General features: G+C 38.3%; 4 protein-coding genes and 1 long non-coding RNA gene across 7 annotated transcripts; 3 read left to right on the forward strand and 2 right to left on the reverse strand.

Annotated features, from left to right (window-relative positions):
* Window positions 1–68: 68 nt before the first annotated feature.
* LOC144666281 (uncharacterized) lies at window positions 69–4,521 on the forward strand. Its single transcript, XM_078527697.1, has 4 exons — window positions 69–524; window positions 1,272–1,626; window positions 2,812–2,892; window positions 3,503–4,521. Exons 1-4 carry the CDS (start codon window positions 262–264, stop codon window positions 4,193–4,195), a joined length of 1,392 nt encoding a protein of 463 aa, XP_078383823.1. The 5' UTR covers window positions 69–261; the 3' UTR covers window positions 4,196–4,521.
* A 909-nt stretch (window positions 4,522–5,430) lies between these two features.
* Window positions 5,431–7,066, reverse strand: LOC144650204 (uncharacterized). 3 transcript variants are annotated; one of them, XM_078509859.1, is made up of 3 exons: window positions 6,926–7,066; window positions 6,706–6,808; window positions 5,431–6,183 (listed from the first exon to the last, which is right to left on the reverse strand). In XM_078509859.1, exons 1-3 carry the CDS (start codon window positions 6,957–6,959, stop codon window positions 5,856–5,858), a joined length of 465 nt encoding a protein of 154 aa, XP_078365985.1. In that variant the 5' UTR covers window positions 6,960–7,066; the 3' UTR covers window positions 5,431–5,855. The 3 variants fall into 3 exon arrangements, with proteins under 3 accessions (XP_078365985.1, XP_078365990.1, XP_078365998.1); XM_078509864.1 differs by having other exon boundaries at window positions 6,706–6,779; window positions 6,926–7,063; XM_078509872.1 differs by having other exon boundaries at window positions 6,706–6,795; window positions 6,926–7,062.
* Window positions 7,067–7,429: 363 nt separating this feature from the next.
* LOC144666289 (ubiquitin-related modifier 1-like) lies at window positions 7,430–9,034 on the forward strand. The gene is made up of 5 exons (XM_078527699.1): window positions 7,430–7,603; window positions 7,700–7,770; window positions 8,093–8,174; window positions 8,749–8,797; window positions 8,895–9,034. The coding sequence occupies exons 1-5, from the start codon at window positions 7,533–7,535 to the stop codon at window positions 8,961–8,963; spliced, it is 342 nt and encodes a 113-aa protein (XP_078383825.1). The 5' UTR covers window positions 7,430–7,532; the 3' UTR covers window positions 8,964–9,034.
* Window positions 9,035–11,407: 2,373 nt separating this feature from the next.
* LOC144646721 (large ribosomal subunit protein uL29-like) lies at window positions 11,408–13,535 on the reverse strand (the record flags this gene model as incomplete). The annotated part of the gene is made up of 2 exons (XM_078506405.1): window positions 11,408–11,678; window positions 13,384–13,535. Coding segments are annotated over 2 exons (384 nt in total), but the record flags the coding sequence as incomplete, so codon positions are not given.
* A 1,049-nt stretch (window positions 13,536–14,584) lies between these two features.
* Window positions 14,585–15,610, forward strand: LOC144650228 (uncharacterized). Its single transcript, XR_013570051.1, has 2 exons — window positions 14,585–14,733; window positions 14,921–15,610. It is a non-coding gene; the product is annotated as an uncharacterized LOC144650228 (long non-coding RNA).
* The last annotated feature ends 2,453 nt before the right edge of the window (window positions 15,611–18,063 follow it).

Below are 18,063 nucleotides of genomic sequence, written 5' to 3' on the forward strand. Positions count from 1 at the left end.
TAGCAACCAACCATACTCGGCCCTAGTCTCTTTCCTTCAAATTAGTAGCGCCTTGCAAGAATTAGCCTTTTGCCTGCTCATAAGTGTTAAATTTTTAATAAGACTCTTTTCTTTTGATTTTAAGACCATTTCACTCGACAAAGGTGCACCTTACCTCAAGCCACATTGAATTATACGTCTGTGCGACTTCGTGAAACGAAATCGCTATTTCATTGTTCAACTACCCAAAGATTCCGTGGTTTCATTGTCTTCAACAAAACTATGGCAGCTAAACGGATTTTAGCGATCATTCTTGTTTTGTCTCTGGGTTTCTTTTGTTTTCTCAAAAGCGAGGAAGTAGCGACAGATGGCGACTTGGATGACTTCCGAAAGTGGTTTGATGACCACGGTGGAAGATGCCGTTGCAGATTCATGAGAAACAAAGACTACAAGTTCACTGCGGTGGCTGACAGACGGATTGTGGAAAAGGAGTCAATTCTTATGGTCCCTCAGTCTCTACTTGTAAATTCTGCCACTGTTGAAAGGTACCATATCATTATTTCCAGTTATCATTAAAATCTGATTGCTATTTATGTGGAACAAGAATTGTTTCCTCTTTAAAATCAAAGGTAGATCAGGGAACTTTTTACAGTAGTGAGTTTGTGGTGAAGCTGAAAACGTGCTTTGACCTTGTTAGTTAAGTCACTGATCATGTGTGACAGTACATGGTGCCCTCAAAAGTACCACAGGTAAAGCCTGACTTGGTGGTACCGTTAACAAAAACAAAAACTCCCAAAATATCCAAATCTGGGAGATTTCTAATTTCATGTTAAATTACCTCTTGAAGAAGCCAGAAAATAGTGAAAAATAGTCAACCATAAAATTAAAAAAAAAACACTTTAAATAATCAAAATTCTCCCTTGTATTATTCAAAATATACCAACAATAAGTGTAAAACTCGGTAGGTATTTCTAGCACTTTTGTTTTCCAGTGGGTTGAAGTGACCTGTACAGGAGACTGGGAGATCTGGCCTTTATCCAGGAAACTCCCAGATAATCTAGAGCAGCTGGCATGTGAACTTTAAGTTGTGTCTCCCAGCCAGAAAAAAAAAAAAAAAAAAAAAAAAAATTTTTTTTTTTTTTTTTAAAAAAAAAAAAAAAATATTTTTAGCCTTGTAATTTTTGCAATCCATTTAATCTTAGCTGGTATCCAAAGCCACTTGTTACCAACAACACCTTAACAAATGTTTTTGTTTGAAGGAAAATATTCACAAACTTTTGTTTTTATTTCAGTTCAATGATAGGGCCAACCCTTGAGCAGTTTTCTCTTGTGGAACATCAGATCCTCAACCGTCCAGATTACATGGAGCGACGTGTGATGCAGTTGATGCAGTTGGCCGTATTTGTTCTCTATTCTGTTCACACAAGAGATGAACAGTGGCTTCCTTACTTCAAGATTCTTACAAATCATAAATGTGATGCACTGTGGATGTGGAGTGAAGAGGAGCTGAAAGAGCTTCAAGATGAGAAATTGGCTCAGAGAGCTCTCAAGTGGAAGAAGATGGTTGATATGCTTGCTGCCAACATCACACCAAAGCTGAATAGCTTTGGCTTGTTTGCTGGAAAAGATCTTGATCAAGAGACTTTGGTAAGATTCCAATCAGAACTTTATTTTAAATTCATTACTGTAGTTGAAAAACAACTAGAAAAAAAAAACAACCTCTATGCCCCCCCACCCCCCCCCCCAAAAAGAAAAGAAAAGAAAAGAAGAAAAAATAATAAGGAGGACATGAGCCCATGACTTAGTGATAATGGAAAGGTGCAAATGTTCTACCAGATCAGCTATATATGAAGGCACTGGGAGCAAGCTTCTTTATAATATTTTTGTTTTTGTCATCTATAACACTCATTTGGCGAGTAAATACTTTCAAATGGCCATTAATTATTTTCACGGTCGGCAGTTTAATAAAACACGCCATTTCTTTTTAGTGCTGAAACCACAGCACCGCAAGACGATTCATGAGTGAAACTAGGTGAATGCAGTCAGCGCCTGTGCCAGATATGGGCGAAGTTGGCGCATAGTTTGTCTCAATATTTATTTTCGGGTTCCTGATAAATTGTTAATTCTATAAAATGGAAAAAAGGATATTCCCAAAATATCAAGGAAATTTTTCAATTTTTTTTTTTGTTTTTTGTTTTTTTAAGAATATTTTTTTTTTATATTTTTTTTTTTTTTTTTTTTTTTTTTTTTTTTTTTTTTTTTTTTTTCTCCCCCCCCTCTTTTTTTTTTCCCCCCCCCCCCCCCCTTTTTTCCCCCCCCCCCCTCCCCCCCCCCCCCCCCCCCCCCCCCTTTTTTTTTTAAAAAAAAAAAAAAAAAAATAAAAACCCCCCCCCCCCCCCCCCCCCCCCCCCCCCCTTTAAATTTCTGTATTATGTGCTGTTAGCAGTAGGAAACACACCAGCAAGACATTGAGTAAACTTAAATTTATTCTCAATGACATGAAACTTGTGACTTAATTACCAGTGGTTTCTAGGACAATACCTAAATAAAGAAATATATTTCACTAAGAACAGAAATAACGGCATGCAGCAAAGGAAATACGATACAAATGAAAGAAACAACATATACCTGACGATTAAGATACATGGCGAAAACGGAGGTACAGCATAAACGAACATAGCTTCGTTAAACGTTAACTAACTTCTCTTCGCAGTTAAACAATATACATAAAATGCGTGAAAGACTAGACTATATAAACATGACTGCGGTAGGCTGGGCCGAAAGTCCACGGCCGATAAGGGATGGGTTCTTATATGTGCTGTGATATTTCAGATAAATGCAGTTTGTGCAGTCCAATCAAACAGTTTTAACGTGACAAGTGACACAGGACGCCCAGTCAGGACTTTGGTACCTGTAAGTTGTGCCATCTTTTTACATCTGATAACCATTGAATTTTAATTAACTATCATAAATACAAGCCCTGATAAGTATCTTCTGTAAGTTAATTCCCTGTCCCTGTTAAGCAAGGCTGGAGGCCAAGCACCCAAGGATTGTGATTTTATCAGCCCAAGAGTTCCTTTTGTTTTGGTTTTATGACACTCAATTGAAAACTACTCCATTAGGTATAGTTTGCAAAGACAATAAAAATTTTAGAGATTTATCACACAGAATGATAGTTAGAAAGTGTTCTTGACCGGTTCTTGACCCTATGTGCACGTCCTGTCATTGGGACCACAGCTTGTCATTTGGAAATGCAGCATGAGTTGCTTGGTAATCCATCTTGTCAAGGCTCAGGAACGTCTCGCCATGCGTAGCTTACAATTTACGCGTAGTCGGCGCCTAGACAACCCCTATTTACATGCAGGCTTATAAAAATTGCCATCAACTTTTTTGGGCGTTACACTAAAAAGGATAAACGCTTTTTGCCCACGCTCGCGTTATATGATACTTATACTATAGGATTCTGTTCATCTTCAAAACTGTAGCACTTATCTAAGATTCGATACTGAATTCTGCTTTCCAGGGCTTAAATATGTTCACATATCGTCCCAATGCTGGAGGCACATGGTGGACCAAGGGTGATGCGCTTCGATACAGACATGTTAACGCCTCGGTTGAAGAAGGTGACGCAATCTTCATTGATGTCAACCCAACTGGCGACAGCACTCAAACACTTTTGGAATATGGCGTGTTCGTTCCTGAAGGAAGCAAATTCTTTAGTCCTTTACCAGAGCAAAACAGTCGAATGCGAAGGAGACTTATGGAGATGTTGAAACTCAAGAAAAGGGTAAAATACAGCGAGAAGTTCACTTTTAAGGCTGCTGGTCTTCCGCATTTCAGAATTCAAGCGCTTTCAGACAAAGAAGTGGACGAAATAGTGCGAGCAGGAAGCAATCCTAGTAAATTATCCGAGCTAAAAAAAGTATTCAGTAGTCCCTCGCTTCATGTTGAAAGCAACCCCTTGTACTCGTGCAAAGACGAAGTGGTCGCTTTAAATTTGTTGTCGTTGCATCTGCGAGATGAAATGTCAGGTAGATCTACAGGAATGCCACAAGACGAAGACATCTTGACCAAAGACATTCCTGCAAGGCTGCGCATTGCTGTGGAGTTTAGACTTAAGTTTAAGAAACTTGTTACTCACTATCTTGATATTACTAGCGCCCGAGCGATAGAGACAAAAAGAGAATGTCTGTCTAGGAAGAGGGACGAGCTGTAAGATTGTTTTAACTGTCCAATCTGCTGTGCAAAAGGAGCGTTCAAACAAAAAACTTGATGTAAAACGAAGTCTAGGTACCGAAAACCTTTACAGTTTTTTAACATTTGAATTCACTGTAACTTTAGTCCACTTTAGTTTCGACTGAACTCTAAATCTTAAGTCCTCAGTTAGGTTTCATATTCTTAGTATAGGCTAGTGTTTAGTAAAATTTGGTACTGAGTTCTGCTTGTAGGGAACAGATATAAAAGAAAATTTATTTAGCTATTTATTTAAAAGTCGAATGTCATTATTTAATTAAATAAAATAAGTTTACTTAATATATCCCTGTGTTCAGTACACTTTTGAATTAACGAAATGTTTTTTGTCTTTCTTAATTTCTTCACGATTGACTGACCTAGCCTGTTCCAGGTGTTTGGTTTAATAGTCACTGAGGAACAACGCGAAGAACGGCGAGTGGAAGAAAGAAGGCGGAGGGTTTCGCCCTCCTTACAGGGTTGTTCAGGTCTTGGAAAATTGAAATTTTGTTTTTTTTTTTTTTTTTTTGTTTTTTTTTTTTTGTGAAAAGTATATAAAATTTTTTTTATAAAATAAAAAAGTTTTTTTTTTAAAAAGAAAAAAAAAATTTTATTTAAAAATTAATATAAAACCCTTCTAAACCGTCTATTCTTTTGCACTCCTCGCCGTAATTCGCTCTGCTCCGTAACTAACCACACCTGGGCGTCTTGAAGGAGCAATACCTCGCCGGGTGCATCTTGCGCATTCGGTTAATTCGTCTCAAACTTCTCCAATCAACGCTTATCATATATTGGCCCGTTTCCTTCAATTTAAATGTAGTTTTAAACGTTGCAAAAGTGTCTTAATAGTATACTTCCGTCGTAGCTCCTTTTAAGGTACGCTTCGCGAGGTTTTGGTAATGTTTTGCAAGTCTAGCTCCATCATCCTCCGGCCGGACCCGAGATCACACTTAGCATGCAAAAAAGCGTTGAAGACATTATAGAGCAGCCAATATCATTTTCACCAATACCAACTTCCCAGGTTACAAGGTCCGTCACAACTGTTGAATCAGTTTACCTTTATCCTCCACCCCCCACCCCGCCCACAACCTACAAGAAAACCATGGCGCTTAGAGGCAAGTTGACATTGTGGGGGGGTAACACTGGGATTCAGCAAAATATGTCGAAGCTTGCAGGTCACACTAATGAGGTTTAGAGAAAAAAATGAAGATCGAACATCTATATTTTACGTAAACAGAATAGAATAAAGTTTTTTATTTCTGTTCCTTGTATTAGAGGCATTTTGATAGGATTTGAAGGATCAAGAGTCGCACGGGATATGTTGAATGAGTGGTTCTGAACTCATCTATCGAGAGAAAAAATTTTACATGTTTAACTTGACCCCTATCAGTGGTAATTTGCTTGTGATAGAAGTAGGAACTTATGTATAGTGTATGCCCGAAAAGATTAGTCGCGAACAGTACGATCCAATTCAAGCGATTGACCCAGTACACAGAATGTATACCAATCAAAGGCCTAGATATAGCTAGCTGAGAAGTTCACCATTCCAGTGGCTGAGAAACGACCATCATTTAACTGGCAGATCCTCTCTGTCGTTTTTTTTTTCTCGGCCATCCTTCGTCCCCCCCCCAGTACATGACCAATGTTTAGCGGAAAACTATCATTTCAATTTCGATAGGCCCGTCGGTCTCAGCTGATAAACTCCCTGGGTTTACTGGAACAGCTTTTATTTTGAGTTCCGTGTTGCTGTAAACAGGGGGTACGTCGTCCAACTCTTCCTCGTCGCTTATAAAACCTGAGGATTCATCAGCTCCCCGGCTGCTTCCGCGTCGTTTTGAACTAAAGATCTTTTCTATGCTACTTTGGAATCGTTCCAGTTTCCTGTTAGAGTCACGTGAGAGTCTAAGGCGGGTAAACACCCGTTCCAGACCTCGTCTCACTGCTCGTCGAATCCTTGAGGGAAGTTTTCGAATTCTGCAGGACAAATTATTAAACAGGATGATGTTAAGAGAATACACACGAACATATAACTCTTCAGATTTTTCTTTTCTTTGGGGCAAGGGGGCGGGGGCGCTGGGGTTGTGACTTCTGAATGTTAAATTCCTTTTCAAACGCATTCCTATGAACGCAAACTTGCAAATGATGATGTAGATAATTTGATCGCAAAAAGAAAGTCAAGTATACCACGCATTAAACAAAAAGAAAAAAACCTCTGTAACTTTTATTTATTTTTATCCTAACACGCGATGAGAATCTCCTTTCCTAGCTACATTGTTCTTAAATATGGCCTGACCCTGTACAACTCATTCAGCACATACAACCAAAAACTGAAAGGGAAGCTAACAATCTATGGTGGGACTGGTAGAACTATAAATTATTTAAAATTTATAGAAATACAAAATTTATTTTGTATTTATTTTTTATAGTTGATGTGATATCTTAAAAAATGTTATCAACTTAATAAATGTAGATGTAGATGTAGATGTTCCACTTAACTGTTTTCCAATAATGCGCAGATTCCGTCGCAATCTTGGAAGGGCAACGTCCATCTTGATCAGAAAAGCTAATCTCTGACAATAAAGATGTCTTGTAAAATAAACTTAACAATATAAAAATGAAAACAAAATAAAATAAAATCCTTTGTTTTGCATAAACTGGGAAACTAAGCAAGTTGGCCTCAAACTTACTATCAAAGTTAAAGTATTACACAAAATACCTTTAGAATTGACGCTCTTTGTCTCGAAATGCATTTCGAAACGCAATTCCAAGAGTAAGCTTATCTTTCAAAAGCCAGGGTATCATTTCGTCGGTTGGTAAGACGATTCTTTGCGTTGAAAGGTTTACGGACTTTACGAGGATTTTTAATTGAATTTGACGTCACAATTACGCGGATAACTCAATGATTAGTGGGCGTGGAAGGCCGCAGGTTGTAGGTACCTTAAGGCTAATTAAGTTGGAATCAACCTAGATTCTTGACTTAATATCAAATGCTTAGACTTCATCCTTCTAAAATGACCGAAAACAAGATAAGGTATCGCCTGTTCCCAGACAAGGAATTTGAATAAATAGAATCGCTAGCTAGGGCGCATGGAAGGGGGATTCCCTTGTCATGTGCGTGAGTTATAGAACGCGCGCGTTAAAATCATAAATTTCTAACGAGGCAGCTACGAAATTTTATTTTAGCAAGAAATCAAGCAAATTTACAGAATGCAGTATATGCATCATACGCTGTGGACCTTGGACTTCTTCGAACAACCCACTTTGCAATTGGGAGGAGCAAAAACGCGACAAACCATTGGAAACCGCGAAATTTTGTCCAGCGGATGAATACGCGAGAACTGTGCGCGTGGGCTTGTAAAATGGCGGACGGTCTCAAGATCTCAGTTCAGTTCAGGTACTTTCTTCTGTTCTACTGTTTCCTGCAGGTTGAAATTTACGAAGAATGTTTTATCACGGTGATAATACTAACAAGATATTATTTCTTCTTCAGCGGTGGGGCCGAGCTGCTATTCAATAAAGTGAAGGAACACGATGTTGTTTTACCGAAGGATCAAGATTCATGTGAGTATAATGTTTATCTACCATTAATTTACTGTTATTTCATAAGTGAGGGGTAAATCAATAGATATACTCTAGATCTTGATCTTATTTTCGCTACCTGGTCAATTTGTTATTGTATAAAGAAGAAATTACATTTTGAACTATTATATACCCGGGTTATATATTAAAACTCTTGGTACCTTTAAAGGTTCATTCAATAAGCTTAAAAATACCACAAAATGTACATATTCTTTACAATTAATAACCGCTTTGATGCAGAATATCTGATCTGTTTTGTTTATTGTGATGATTTTTATACAGAAATCCTTTTTTTCTCCAACAGGGACTATAAGAAGATTACTGATATGGATCAAAGATAATTTGTTAAAAGAGAGACCTGAACTGTTTATTCAAGGGGAATCAGTGTAAGAAATATTTTATTATTCACTGTTGAACTGATTGGCTTATAACAATTTTGATAGTACCCTTCAGAAAATTCTTGTGCACTCATTTGTCAAAAGCTATGGTCAATGAGAGTATAGACCATGCCTGTAACGCAATGCAAGGCAAATTTTGGAAAACTTGAGAAATTGTTGCCACTCTTTCAAAACCAAAATCTGACAAGTTGAGAAATGTGTAGTTCCATAAATTATCTATACCTCCTCCACTGAAGGGATTTTTCCTAAGGACCCCCCCCCCCCTCTCTGGAAATTCCAATTAAGCTTCATAACTTCCTTAGTTTTTGGCCTTTGAGATCCCACCCACCCCCAGGAATTTCCAACCTCTTCTGGACGAGTGTATGGACATTTTCTGGAACCACACAATGGAAACTGGAACAGCTTCAAGTGGAACACCGTAATCTTAAGAGCTGTCACACATGTGCCACTTCGACTTATTTTCCCTCTTGCTGGTAAATCTTCAATTCTATGCAACCCTTGTAAATCAAAGTTAATATATTTGTCATTTGATTCGTCACAATTTTTTTTTATTTCTTTCTAGACGGCCTGGAATATTGGTGTTAATAAATGAAGCAGACTGGGAGCTAATGGTATGGAAAAACGTTAATGACCCCTTTTTCCAAGCTTGGTATATTTAAGGTATTTTTGGGCTCTCTTGTACTCATTTAATTGTGGTTTCTTCTACAGGGTGAATTGGATTACGAACTGCAAGAAAACGATAGCATTGTTTTTATATCTACTCTTCATGGAGGATAGTATATTTTCCAGACAGAAAGAGGAATCAAATTAGAAGCTAACCACTTGAAAGGAAGAACATCGCATTTTATTTTAATGTATATCAGTGCCAGACTGGAGAGAGCTCACACTTCAAAACAAGGACCTATTGAAGACTTGCAGAGAAGGCAGATAATTTGCACAGAAGTATTAGTAATAATTATTGATGTCTTTGTACTTCACGGTGCAACAGTGATCAAAGGCTCTTCGAGCAACCTCATGCTAATTCGATGAATGAAGTGCCGACCTCCGCATTTTTTTCTAAATAAGTGTCCAATAAAGTAAAGCAATCTCACTTTGCTTTATTTTTCCACGTGAGTTGCGTCATTGATGGCTCGTGCTCTCAGGGGTCGTAGCGCTATTTAGTTTTCACAACCAAAATATTTACCGGTTAGTGTATTACCTTTGATCCTTTTAAGCATTAAGTAAATCTGTTTTGTGAATATGTTTACTTTTCTGTTAGCACGTATAGCGTTATTTTTGAGAGCGGAAAAATTTGAGAGAAAAGATACGCCCGAGCATTTCGTGTATCTGCTTGACTCAAAAAGATGAAAAACGGATGACGTGACACGAGGTGACGTGACGCGAGACAAAAACGTGCCGTGGATGTGGTATTAACTAAAACACGTCACATGACGAGCGTAATAATTTTTTATAACGGTTCAAGCGTAACTATATGTAGTTTATAGGTGCTATCAGTAATGTCACAATCTCACTTAATTTGCCTTCGAATGTTTTCTTGCGTGAATGGATCATTGATAGTTTTTTCTTCAAATAAGCGTTTAATAATGTAACACAATCTCACTTTATTTCCTGTGAATGTTTTATTTTTCCATGGGAATTGCGTCATTAATGGTTCGTGCTCTCAGGCTTTGTAGCGCGAATTCTATTTCATCACACAAATTAAGTGTAACCTTTGATCCTTTTTAGCATTAAGCAAATTTGTTTTGTGAATATGTTTACTTTTCTGCCAGCACGTATAGCGTTATTTTTAGCAGCGAATAAAATTTGAGAGAAAGATGCGCGTTTCTGCACGACTCAAAAAGATAAAGAACGGATGACGTGACACGAAGATGATGTGACGCAAAACAAAAACGTGCATGAATGTTGTGTTTACTAAAACGCGTCTTTGAATGTTTTCTTACGTGAATGGGTCATTGATAGCCTATGCTTTGAGGCTTCGTTGAGCGAATTTTATTCTCTTTTATCACCAGAGGATAAGTGTAAGTGATCCTCTTTCGATTTGTTTTGTGAAATTCAATTCAGTTGCCTGAAAGAGAGAGACCCTGGAATGAGGTTGAAGAATAATTTGTTTCTGATTGACATGTGCTGAATGCGTTTAAAGGACCTTTCTGTCAGCACGTTTCTCGTTTAATGATGAATTAATTGCGGTTTGATATCAGAATCCAGTGAGTGACTGAGTGAGTGAGTGTTCGAGTGAGAAAATGCGGCCCATAACATAACCTCATTACCATTCGGTAAAAATGACGAAAATACATAGGACACTGCATAAATATCTTCAGTCATGTGATCAAACATGACAAAATCTGCTTGCACGATACAATGAGCAATACAATAATAAAGATATGTGCACTAGAATCACACTAAGATAATGGTCAAAATGACTAGAAAATGTAAAAACTCACTCCTGTATTTTCTATATGCCCCAAGTTATTGTATAAATTTCTATAAGGTCAGATAAAATACTGGAGAACATGCAGGGAAACACAATTTTAAAATAATATCACGGCATCTGGAATTGTTTTTGAGATGAAAGATAAAAGCTATTTCACACATGCACACACATTGTAGTTGATCCAGTATGCAGCAATGCAGTGCATTTGTCTGCAGCTCGTTATAACTTAGTCTCTGAGCAGTTAGATAGTATTTGGAAAAAAGCGAGACTGCTAAAACTTGTCCTTTTTTCCCAGCTCAAAAGTGAATGTTATAAATAAATGGAGAATGCAAAAAACTGTGTTTAATGGGTGTGCATTTATGAGGGGTACTCATTTTAAAGAAAGAGAATGTCTTCCACCAGAAACCCATAAGGGTTGAAACGTGTAATGCCCGCGCACAGCGTTTGAATATTCATTTTGCTAAGTACCATATTTGGAAACACGAAGAATTTGTACGCAAGTGTAGAAAATAAAACACTAAATTGCTGGAAAAAGGTCATCAACATCATCTGACTCGTTCTTTGCACCAAAATCATTTGTGCTAAATTTACCCTTTGTTCATGCCAAACCTAGTCCATCCCGGGCTGGCTCAGCTCATGTAATACCGGGCTGGAAGTCTGCCTACGTGGCAAGCCGAGCCAGCCTGGCTAACCAGGCCAGCCTTGCTCATGTAATCAAGCCAGTAAAGAGTGTTACCTGCAAAAGGGAAAGTAATAGAAATTCCCTCCAAAAAATAAATACAGAAAGCAATTTTTATCTACACAAGATATTTATTGACAGACAGTTGATTTACTCTTTTACAGCATATTTTCTCAATGAGAAGTGTGTTAGCTTCTTCTGCTGCTTCAAGGTCTTACGGGAAGCCTCGTGCTTGGTGAGGGCTCGTCTCATGGCACGGGTCTTCTTTGGCCTGAGGTCAAGAGGTTTGAACTTCTTTGTTTTGTAGAACTTGCGCAGGTTCTCACGCTGAGTCTGGCTGATAACAGTCAACACCCGGGCAATGGATTTTCGGACAAGTTTTCTGCAAAAGAACAAGTAGCACATCAGGGATGACAATTGACCATAAAGCAGCACTTGTTGCCCAAATATATAGAAGGAGAACTCTTTGAACTAGAGATATTGCCTGTGGTTGAGAATTTTTTTTTTATAACAAATTCAAGTTTCTTTGGAATGACAAGAATGAAACTGAACATGTCAAACTTCTTTGACATTTTGTAATGTACAAAATTATCTTTGAATTGGCCATTCTGAGGTTGCACAGGGAACTGGGGCGAGTTTCTAATTTTAAGCAATCAATAATCTGACACCACCATATGAAAGATCCAGGTTAAATTGGTCATTTGACCAAGTTTGATGCTTTTAAGATGGACTGAAATAACGTTTTCCATACAAACGCAAAGAAAGATGATCGAGATCATGAGCTGCATATACTTCCATATCAAAATAATTTTCACCTGATAAAATGCTACAAAAACAAACTGCCCTTCACCCCCTCTCTCTGCCTCCTCCTACTCTAGTTAGAGTAGGAGGAGGATCATGCATTTACGTGCATTAAGGACGTTTGCGCCAAAATTTTCTACTCAATAGATTTTTTTACATTTTTTTCTGCGGTCAGATAATGAGTTACTTGTGTCAGAAATGCAAAAAAAAGTTAGGGTCACCGACTTAATTTCAGAGAAAAAGTGTGTAAAAACCTACCCTGATTTTGAGAAATTGGCGCACGTAATTCAGCATGATTTACAGGGTTTATAATTAAAAATATCTAAGATGAGTAAACGAGCTAACGATCCTAGTCACATTTTGTAGAAGTGCGTCTGTTGCGTAAATAATTCTTAGTTTTGCCATCTTTTTTGTAAAACTTTACCCTGGAAAAACGCATTTGAAACTATCGTACGGCAAAAAGGAAAGCTTAAAAAGTGGAATTCCAACCGTCAGTGTGCCAAAAAAAATCACACTTCCACTCGATAGATTTTTTCATTTTCTTGCAAAACGTAGATATTAATTAACAAAAGTGATCCGTTGAGAAAAAAGTAAGGATCACCGACCATTTAAGAGAGCAAAATGCAAGCAAAGCTAGGGGAACGGCAACTCACCCTATATAATCTTAGAAATTTTACTCAGTGCGCACGCTCAAAGTGTGACGTGGCATGGTGTTGCGACATGAATTATGTGTGCAGTAGGGATGTGCATAAACAATTAGTGCGAACGTCCTTAAGTTCTCTATTGCATCTGATGCTTGGTTTACAATGGCCGATTCTCTCTATGGTGAATCAGCAGGTCCTATTCATCGTTGCTAAGTCTCAAGCATGGTTTGATGAATACAACTACCATGATTCCCTGCAGGCGCGAGCCATGGAGGGAATCAGGCATTAGTTAGAAATGAAAGAAGTTTGTCTGGAACTATACCAGTCTACCAATAATGCTTACAGCTTGCAACTGTGTAACTGACCACACTACAGACTTTTCAAACTATGGCTACTGGTGATCTGGAGATTTATAAATTAAAGCAAGGCATCTGCTGAAATATGGAGATCCAGCAAATACACACAACATTTCCAACATAAGAAAGAAAATAAGTCTCTTAAATTGTGCTAATTTTCCGTGAGAATACCATGACACAACTACAAGAGGATGTCAGTCAACACAAAGGGGACTTGAGAGGTCTGTGATCATACGCAACAAAATTGAGCTTCAAGACTCAAGGTCACATTTCAATTTTAACTTACATTTTGGAGAGTTTAGAAGCAGCCCCTCCAGTCACCTTAGCAACTTCCAGCGCAGACAACTCAGTCTTGAGTTCATCAAGCTGCTTCAGAAGCTCTTCCTTCTTCTTCCCGCGAAGCTCGTGAGCTTTTACTTTCACCTGCAGTGCCACGAATCAAAATAACAACACGAATGAAACCTTCGCCAACCCGTTACTTTTTCGTAAAATTTCTGTGAAAATCGTAGTGGCTATGTCTCTAAATACAGAAGATTTGGTGTTGAATGACAACACAAAGATGAAGATCGAGAAATCGATTATTGAGTTTCGGAGTTTCAGTTAGAACTATCTGTCCAATGTTTATACGGTATGTAGCGCCATTTGAGCGATAACAGAAACGCTTTCACTAATTCCCAACATTATCAACAGCAAAGTATATCTTAAAATACAGTAGCTATAAATTGTTACACCCAGCGATGTCTACGACAAAGATAATAAGAATGGAGGTCACGAGTGTAATTTTGTTCAATTCTTTTTCAGCTACAGCGGTATAAAAATAGGGAAATAGAACAATCACCAAAAAGATTGATGTTTAGTATTTTGTTTGCGGAAGGGAATAGTGACATAAATACAATCAACGATACGATGGAAAGGGATGTTTACTACGTATATTTTCACGAAAACCCACCATTTTGGATGTCGGCTTAGAGAGAAAGTCACAGGGCTTCTCGCATAGCCTTATGGGTGATAACACCGGTAGGCCGCTCAATGTTGCTGTGGAGATCGCGGGCTCAAGGCAAGCAGCGCTTTATGGCTTTGGGCCAGTCTTTGGGCTTACAAACATGCCTACAAACTGGGACTGATGAATGAAATTATTTTAAAGCCAAGAAAATTATGGAAAAAGTGCAATATCTTGTAGTGAAAGATTCCTGTAATTATGAGCAAAAAAGAAAATATATCCTATAAAAATGTGACTGGCACTAGACTACAAACCAAATGCGCTGATAGGACAGTTGTTCGGGAGCCCATAGGCTCCTGACAATTCTAGGAACGCAATTTTTGGATTCTACTTGTCTCAAGAGGGGTTTACCATCACTTTTTCCCCAACGTTCTGAGGGTTGCTGGGAAGTGGGAAAAGAAACTTAAAGTTATTAAAAGGCAAGAATTATATCAAGAATAGAATATGACGTAATTCATTGTTATGACGCATAATTGAGTGGAAGAACTCCACACATTGCAGGCAGCACCAAGCTATTGGCGGGATCATGAAATAACAAATCAAAACTTAATCTTACGTTTATCACATGTTTTCATTATCATTCCATTTAATCCTCCTCGCAGATGTCCTAGGAAATCAGCAAATATCAACGTGCAAGTGAGTATTTTTTTGGTGGGAAATTCAATTAATTGCGCGCGCTCTCGCTCGGGGACGAAAATGACTTTTGCGGGCTTAGCTTTTTGGACAAAAATTGTATATAAATTTCCCCATATTTAGGTTCCTTCTTGAGCTTGAGCGAATCTTAATTATTGACTGACCTTGCTGTGATAATACATTTTTTTAGATTACTCGCGCCATGATTGAAAGCGATCTGCTTTTCCCGTGGCTGGACCCCAACCTTCACGCCATGAGAGACCAGCTGAAGGACTTAAACAACTGTGAAGCGATGAGTAAAGTGAGGAAATGCAAGCAATTTGTCCAGCGACACCCAGTCGCTTCAGTCTTCCTCGGCACGTTTGTCATTACTGGTTTTCTTCCTTTCTTTCTATTCCTGGCCTTCGTGGTCGGATCTTCTGTATTTGTTCTGTTCTCCATTCTTCTCTTTCAAGGCGGGGTTCTTGCAGTGGGAATGTTATGTCTCCTGGGAATGTTTGTACCGATTGTGTTATTTGGAACCAAAATAACAGCCTTTGTGTATTTCATCTATCTCATCAATGCAATGGTCCTTCGCGTGGCACACATCTTAACAAAAACAATTGTGTGGTTACCATCCACAATTCTCAAAAATGCCAGCCAAAAATTCCACGATATATTTCCGTGTTTTGGAGACGGAGTCAGAGTGGAATTACATCGTCGCTCGAGTTCATATTATTGTGACAATTGATGCCATGCAACGAGAAAAACTGATCAGCCCAGATAACCTAAAGAAACCCAAGCGAGCTGTGTTACAAAACCTTCGCGAAAGTGTACGTAGGAAATTTCAGGACAATTTGGAAACTGTAAACTCCAAGACGTATTAAACTATAGATGGCAATTTAGTGTGTAGTTATTAGTTATATAAGGGAACTCCATTTTTCTATAAGCGGTAATGGACCGTCTATAATGGAAACATTGAAAATACGATTTTATTTTTGATTCAGTTGAAAGAACTAGCTACCCATTATGCCGAACCGATGGCGAACCACAGCCAAAAGGGAGGCGCACTTATGACATGTCAAACGATAGAACTAGATTCAAAGGGACTAGAATCGAACTTTTTCTTATCCCTGGAGATTTTTGTTACTTACGCTGAGTTTCTTCTCTCTTCAGAGGGAAGGGTGTAGAATTCCCTGGGAATGAAGTTGCCAGCCATGGTCGATTTTGCCACTGTGCTCGCGCGCGCGTGTTGAACCGATTATTATCTCATTTATACGCAACATCCTTTTATTACAAAGGCAAAAATCGAAAAAAACTGACCAGGAAGATGCCATTGCTATCACTAAACTGAGATTATTTGGAGTTTGCACGGTTAAAAATATCCTGAATATACCAGGGTAAGATTTTAACTAAGTTAACTAAGTGTTCTTTCACTAGTGAAGGTGTTTTTTTTTTTTTTTTTTTTTCTACTAGTTTGGCCCCTTGTCAGAAGACTACTCGTACTGTTAAAGTATTAGCACAGGCCATTAAATCTGCCTTTTTCCTTTTTCCACAGTGAAAGCCTTGCATTTTAAATTGTCCTATGTATTCCTTATAAAGTTGATCTTCTCTGGAAGAAGACGTAAAAAGTCAATTTTCTTTTTACTTTAACAGGTAAACTTTACTATGGGTGACATGGATTTTGCGTTTCCACGGTGGAATGACTATATCCGTCTCATAGAAGATACATTGGAAGACACTAAGAACGTTGTCTTGTTTGTGCCCAAAAAAATCCTGCAAACTGCTCTTAACCATCCCATGATCACCTTAGTGTTGAGTGTCGCCGCACTTATTGGGTTTTTCCCGTTTCTACTGTTTGCGTCTTTCACTATAGCATCCACGGGTCTCGTTCTACTCCACGTACTAGTGGTTCAAGGCGTGGCAGGGTTCATAGTGTTGGCGGGTTTCTCCGGCGTGCTATTACTGGTTATGCCGTGTACAGGTGTGGTTGTTGCATTATTGTATGGTGTGTATAGCTTTTGGATGAAGGTTTATAACATTTACAGCTATGTGGCCGACCTTTTTGCTTCGCTTCGAGTATTTATCAAATCTTTCCTCAACGCATTGAAGAATCGATTGACATGAAAAAGCTAAGAGGTGATCCAGAACTTATCGACAGAAACTGACTTTTTAATCTCTCGATTTGCATTTTCTAACTTTGTTAACATTTTTCAGCAAGTGTATTTTTGGCATAACAAATTACAGAATTTTAAATATATACCTATACAAATCTGATCTACTCAGTACCCATACGTAGAGGTAGTTTTCGACTGATTTACGCTGCGCGTTCGTATAACCAGGGTGTTTTTGGGAACCTAGCTAGTCCAAAGGCTTTTTATATTTTTGGATTTTTCTCGGTGTATATTTGTGTGTATATATTTTTTTTTTTTTTTTTTTTTGGTTTTTTTTTTTTTTTTTTTTTTTTTTTTTTTTTTTTTTTTTTTTTTTTTTTTTTTTTTTTTTTTATTTTATATTTTTTTCGGAGCCCATTCTATCTTGTTTCGTTGCCATATAAATGAAGCGCCAAGCCAATAGGGAGTGTCACCTCACTTGAGCGCCGAAGTCACATTCTCCTCCCAAGCCTTTTTTTCTCAGGCTCTTTTCCAACAAAACAAGCTAGAGTGGCTCAGAAACAACTCACCTTTATGTTGGTCTCACAAGCAAAAATGAGGTGACTGATTGCAAATATTAATTGCGAATTATCTAACGATCAATCGAAATTACACTTTTGCTTGCCATTCTTGAGAAAGGACGAGTCTTGTTTACACAAGCCAAAAACCAGCCTTGATTTCAATTGCCGCGCCTATCTGGATTTCTATAGCTTTTGGGGTACTGGGATTTTGGGGAAAAACAAGGGCGGAAGCTTAAAATTCAGCCGCTCGTCGAATGCATTCCGCGAGCTACCGGGACAGCGTTACTTTCCTGACAAACTGATTTTATCACCTAACTCGGGGATAAAAATTCTAGATCGACTCGAGGCGGTGACTGTAATTCAGGTTAAAAAAGAGACTACACCTTCTGTTCCAAAATTTTTGAAACGAAAAAAGTGTAATACACGAAAAGGTGATCCATTCAGTTCGGTAACTGGCGCGTTTCATTTAAACGGTCAAACTAAACATAAGGAACATGGAAACGGACCCAGATCAGATGCCACCATTAGAATACCAACACTGGGAGCCACTGTTTGACAATCGACAAACAGGGCAACAACTGACTTCCGAATCTTATGACACGAGCATGGGTCCCCGAAAACATGGGGTGTCCCCGACGGGCGTAAAACTTAGTACCCCGGTCGGATGCTCTTACCACTGA

This window comes from Oculina patagonica, chromosome 1 (genome assembly GCF_052425735.1).
Source record: "Oculina patagonica isolate OP01 chromosome 1, crgOcupat, whole genome shotgun sequence".
In the NCBI taxonomy this organism is placed as follows: domain Eukaryota; kingdom Metazoa; phylum Cnidaria; class Anthozoa; order Scleractinia; family Oculinidae; genus Oculina; species Oculina patagonica.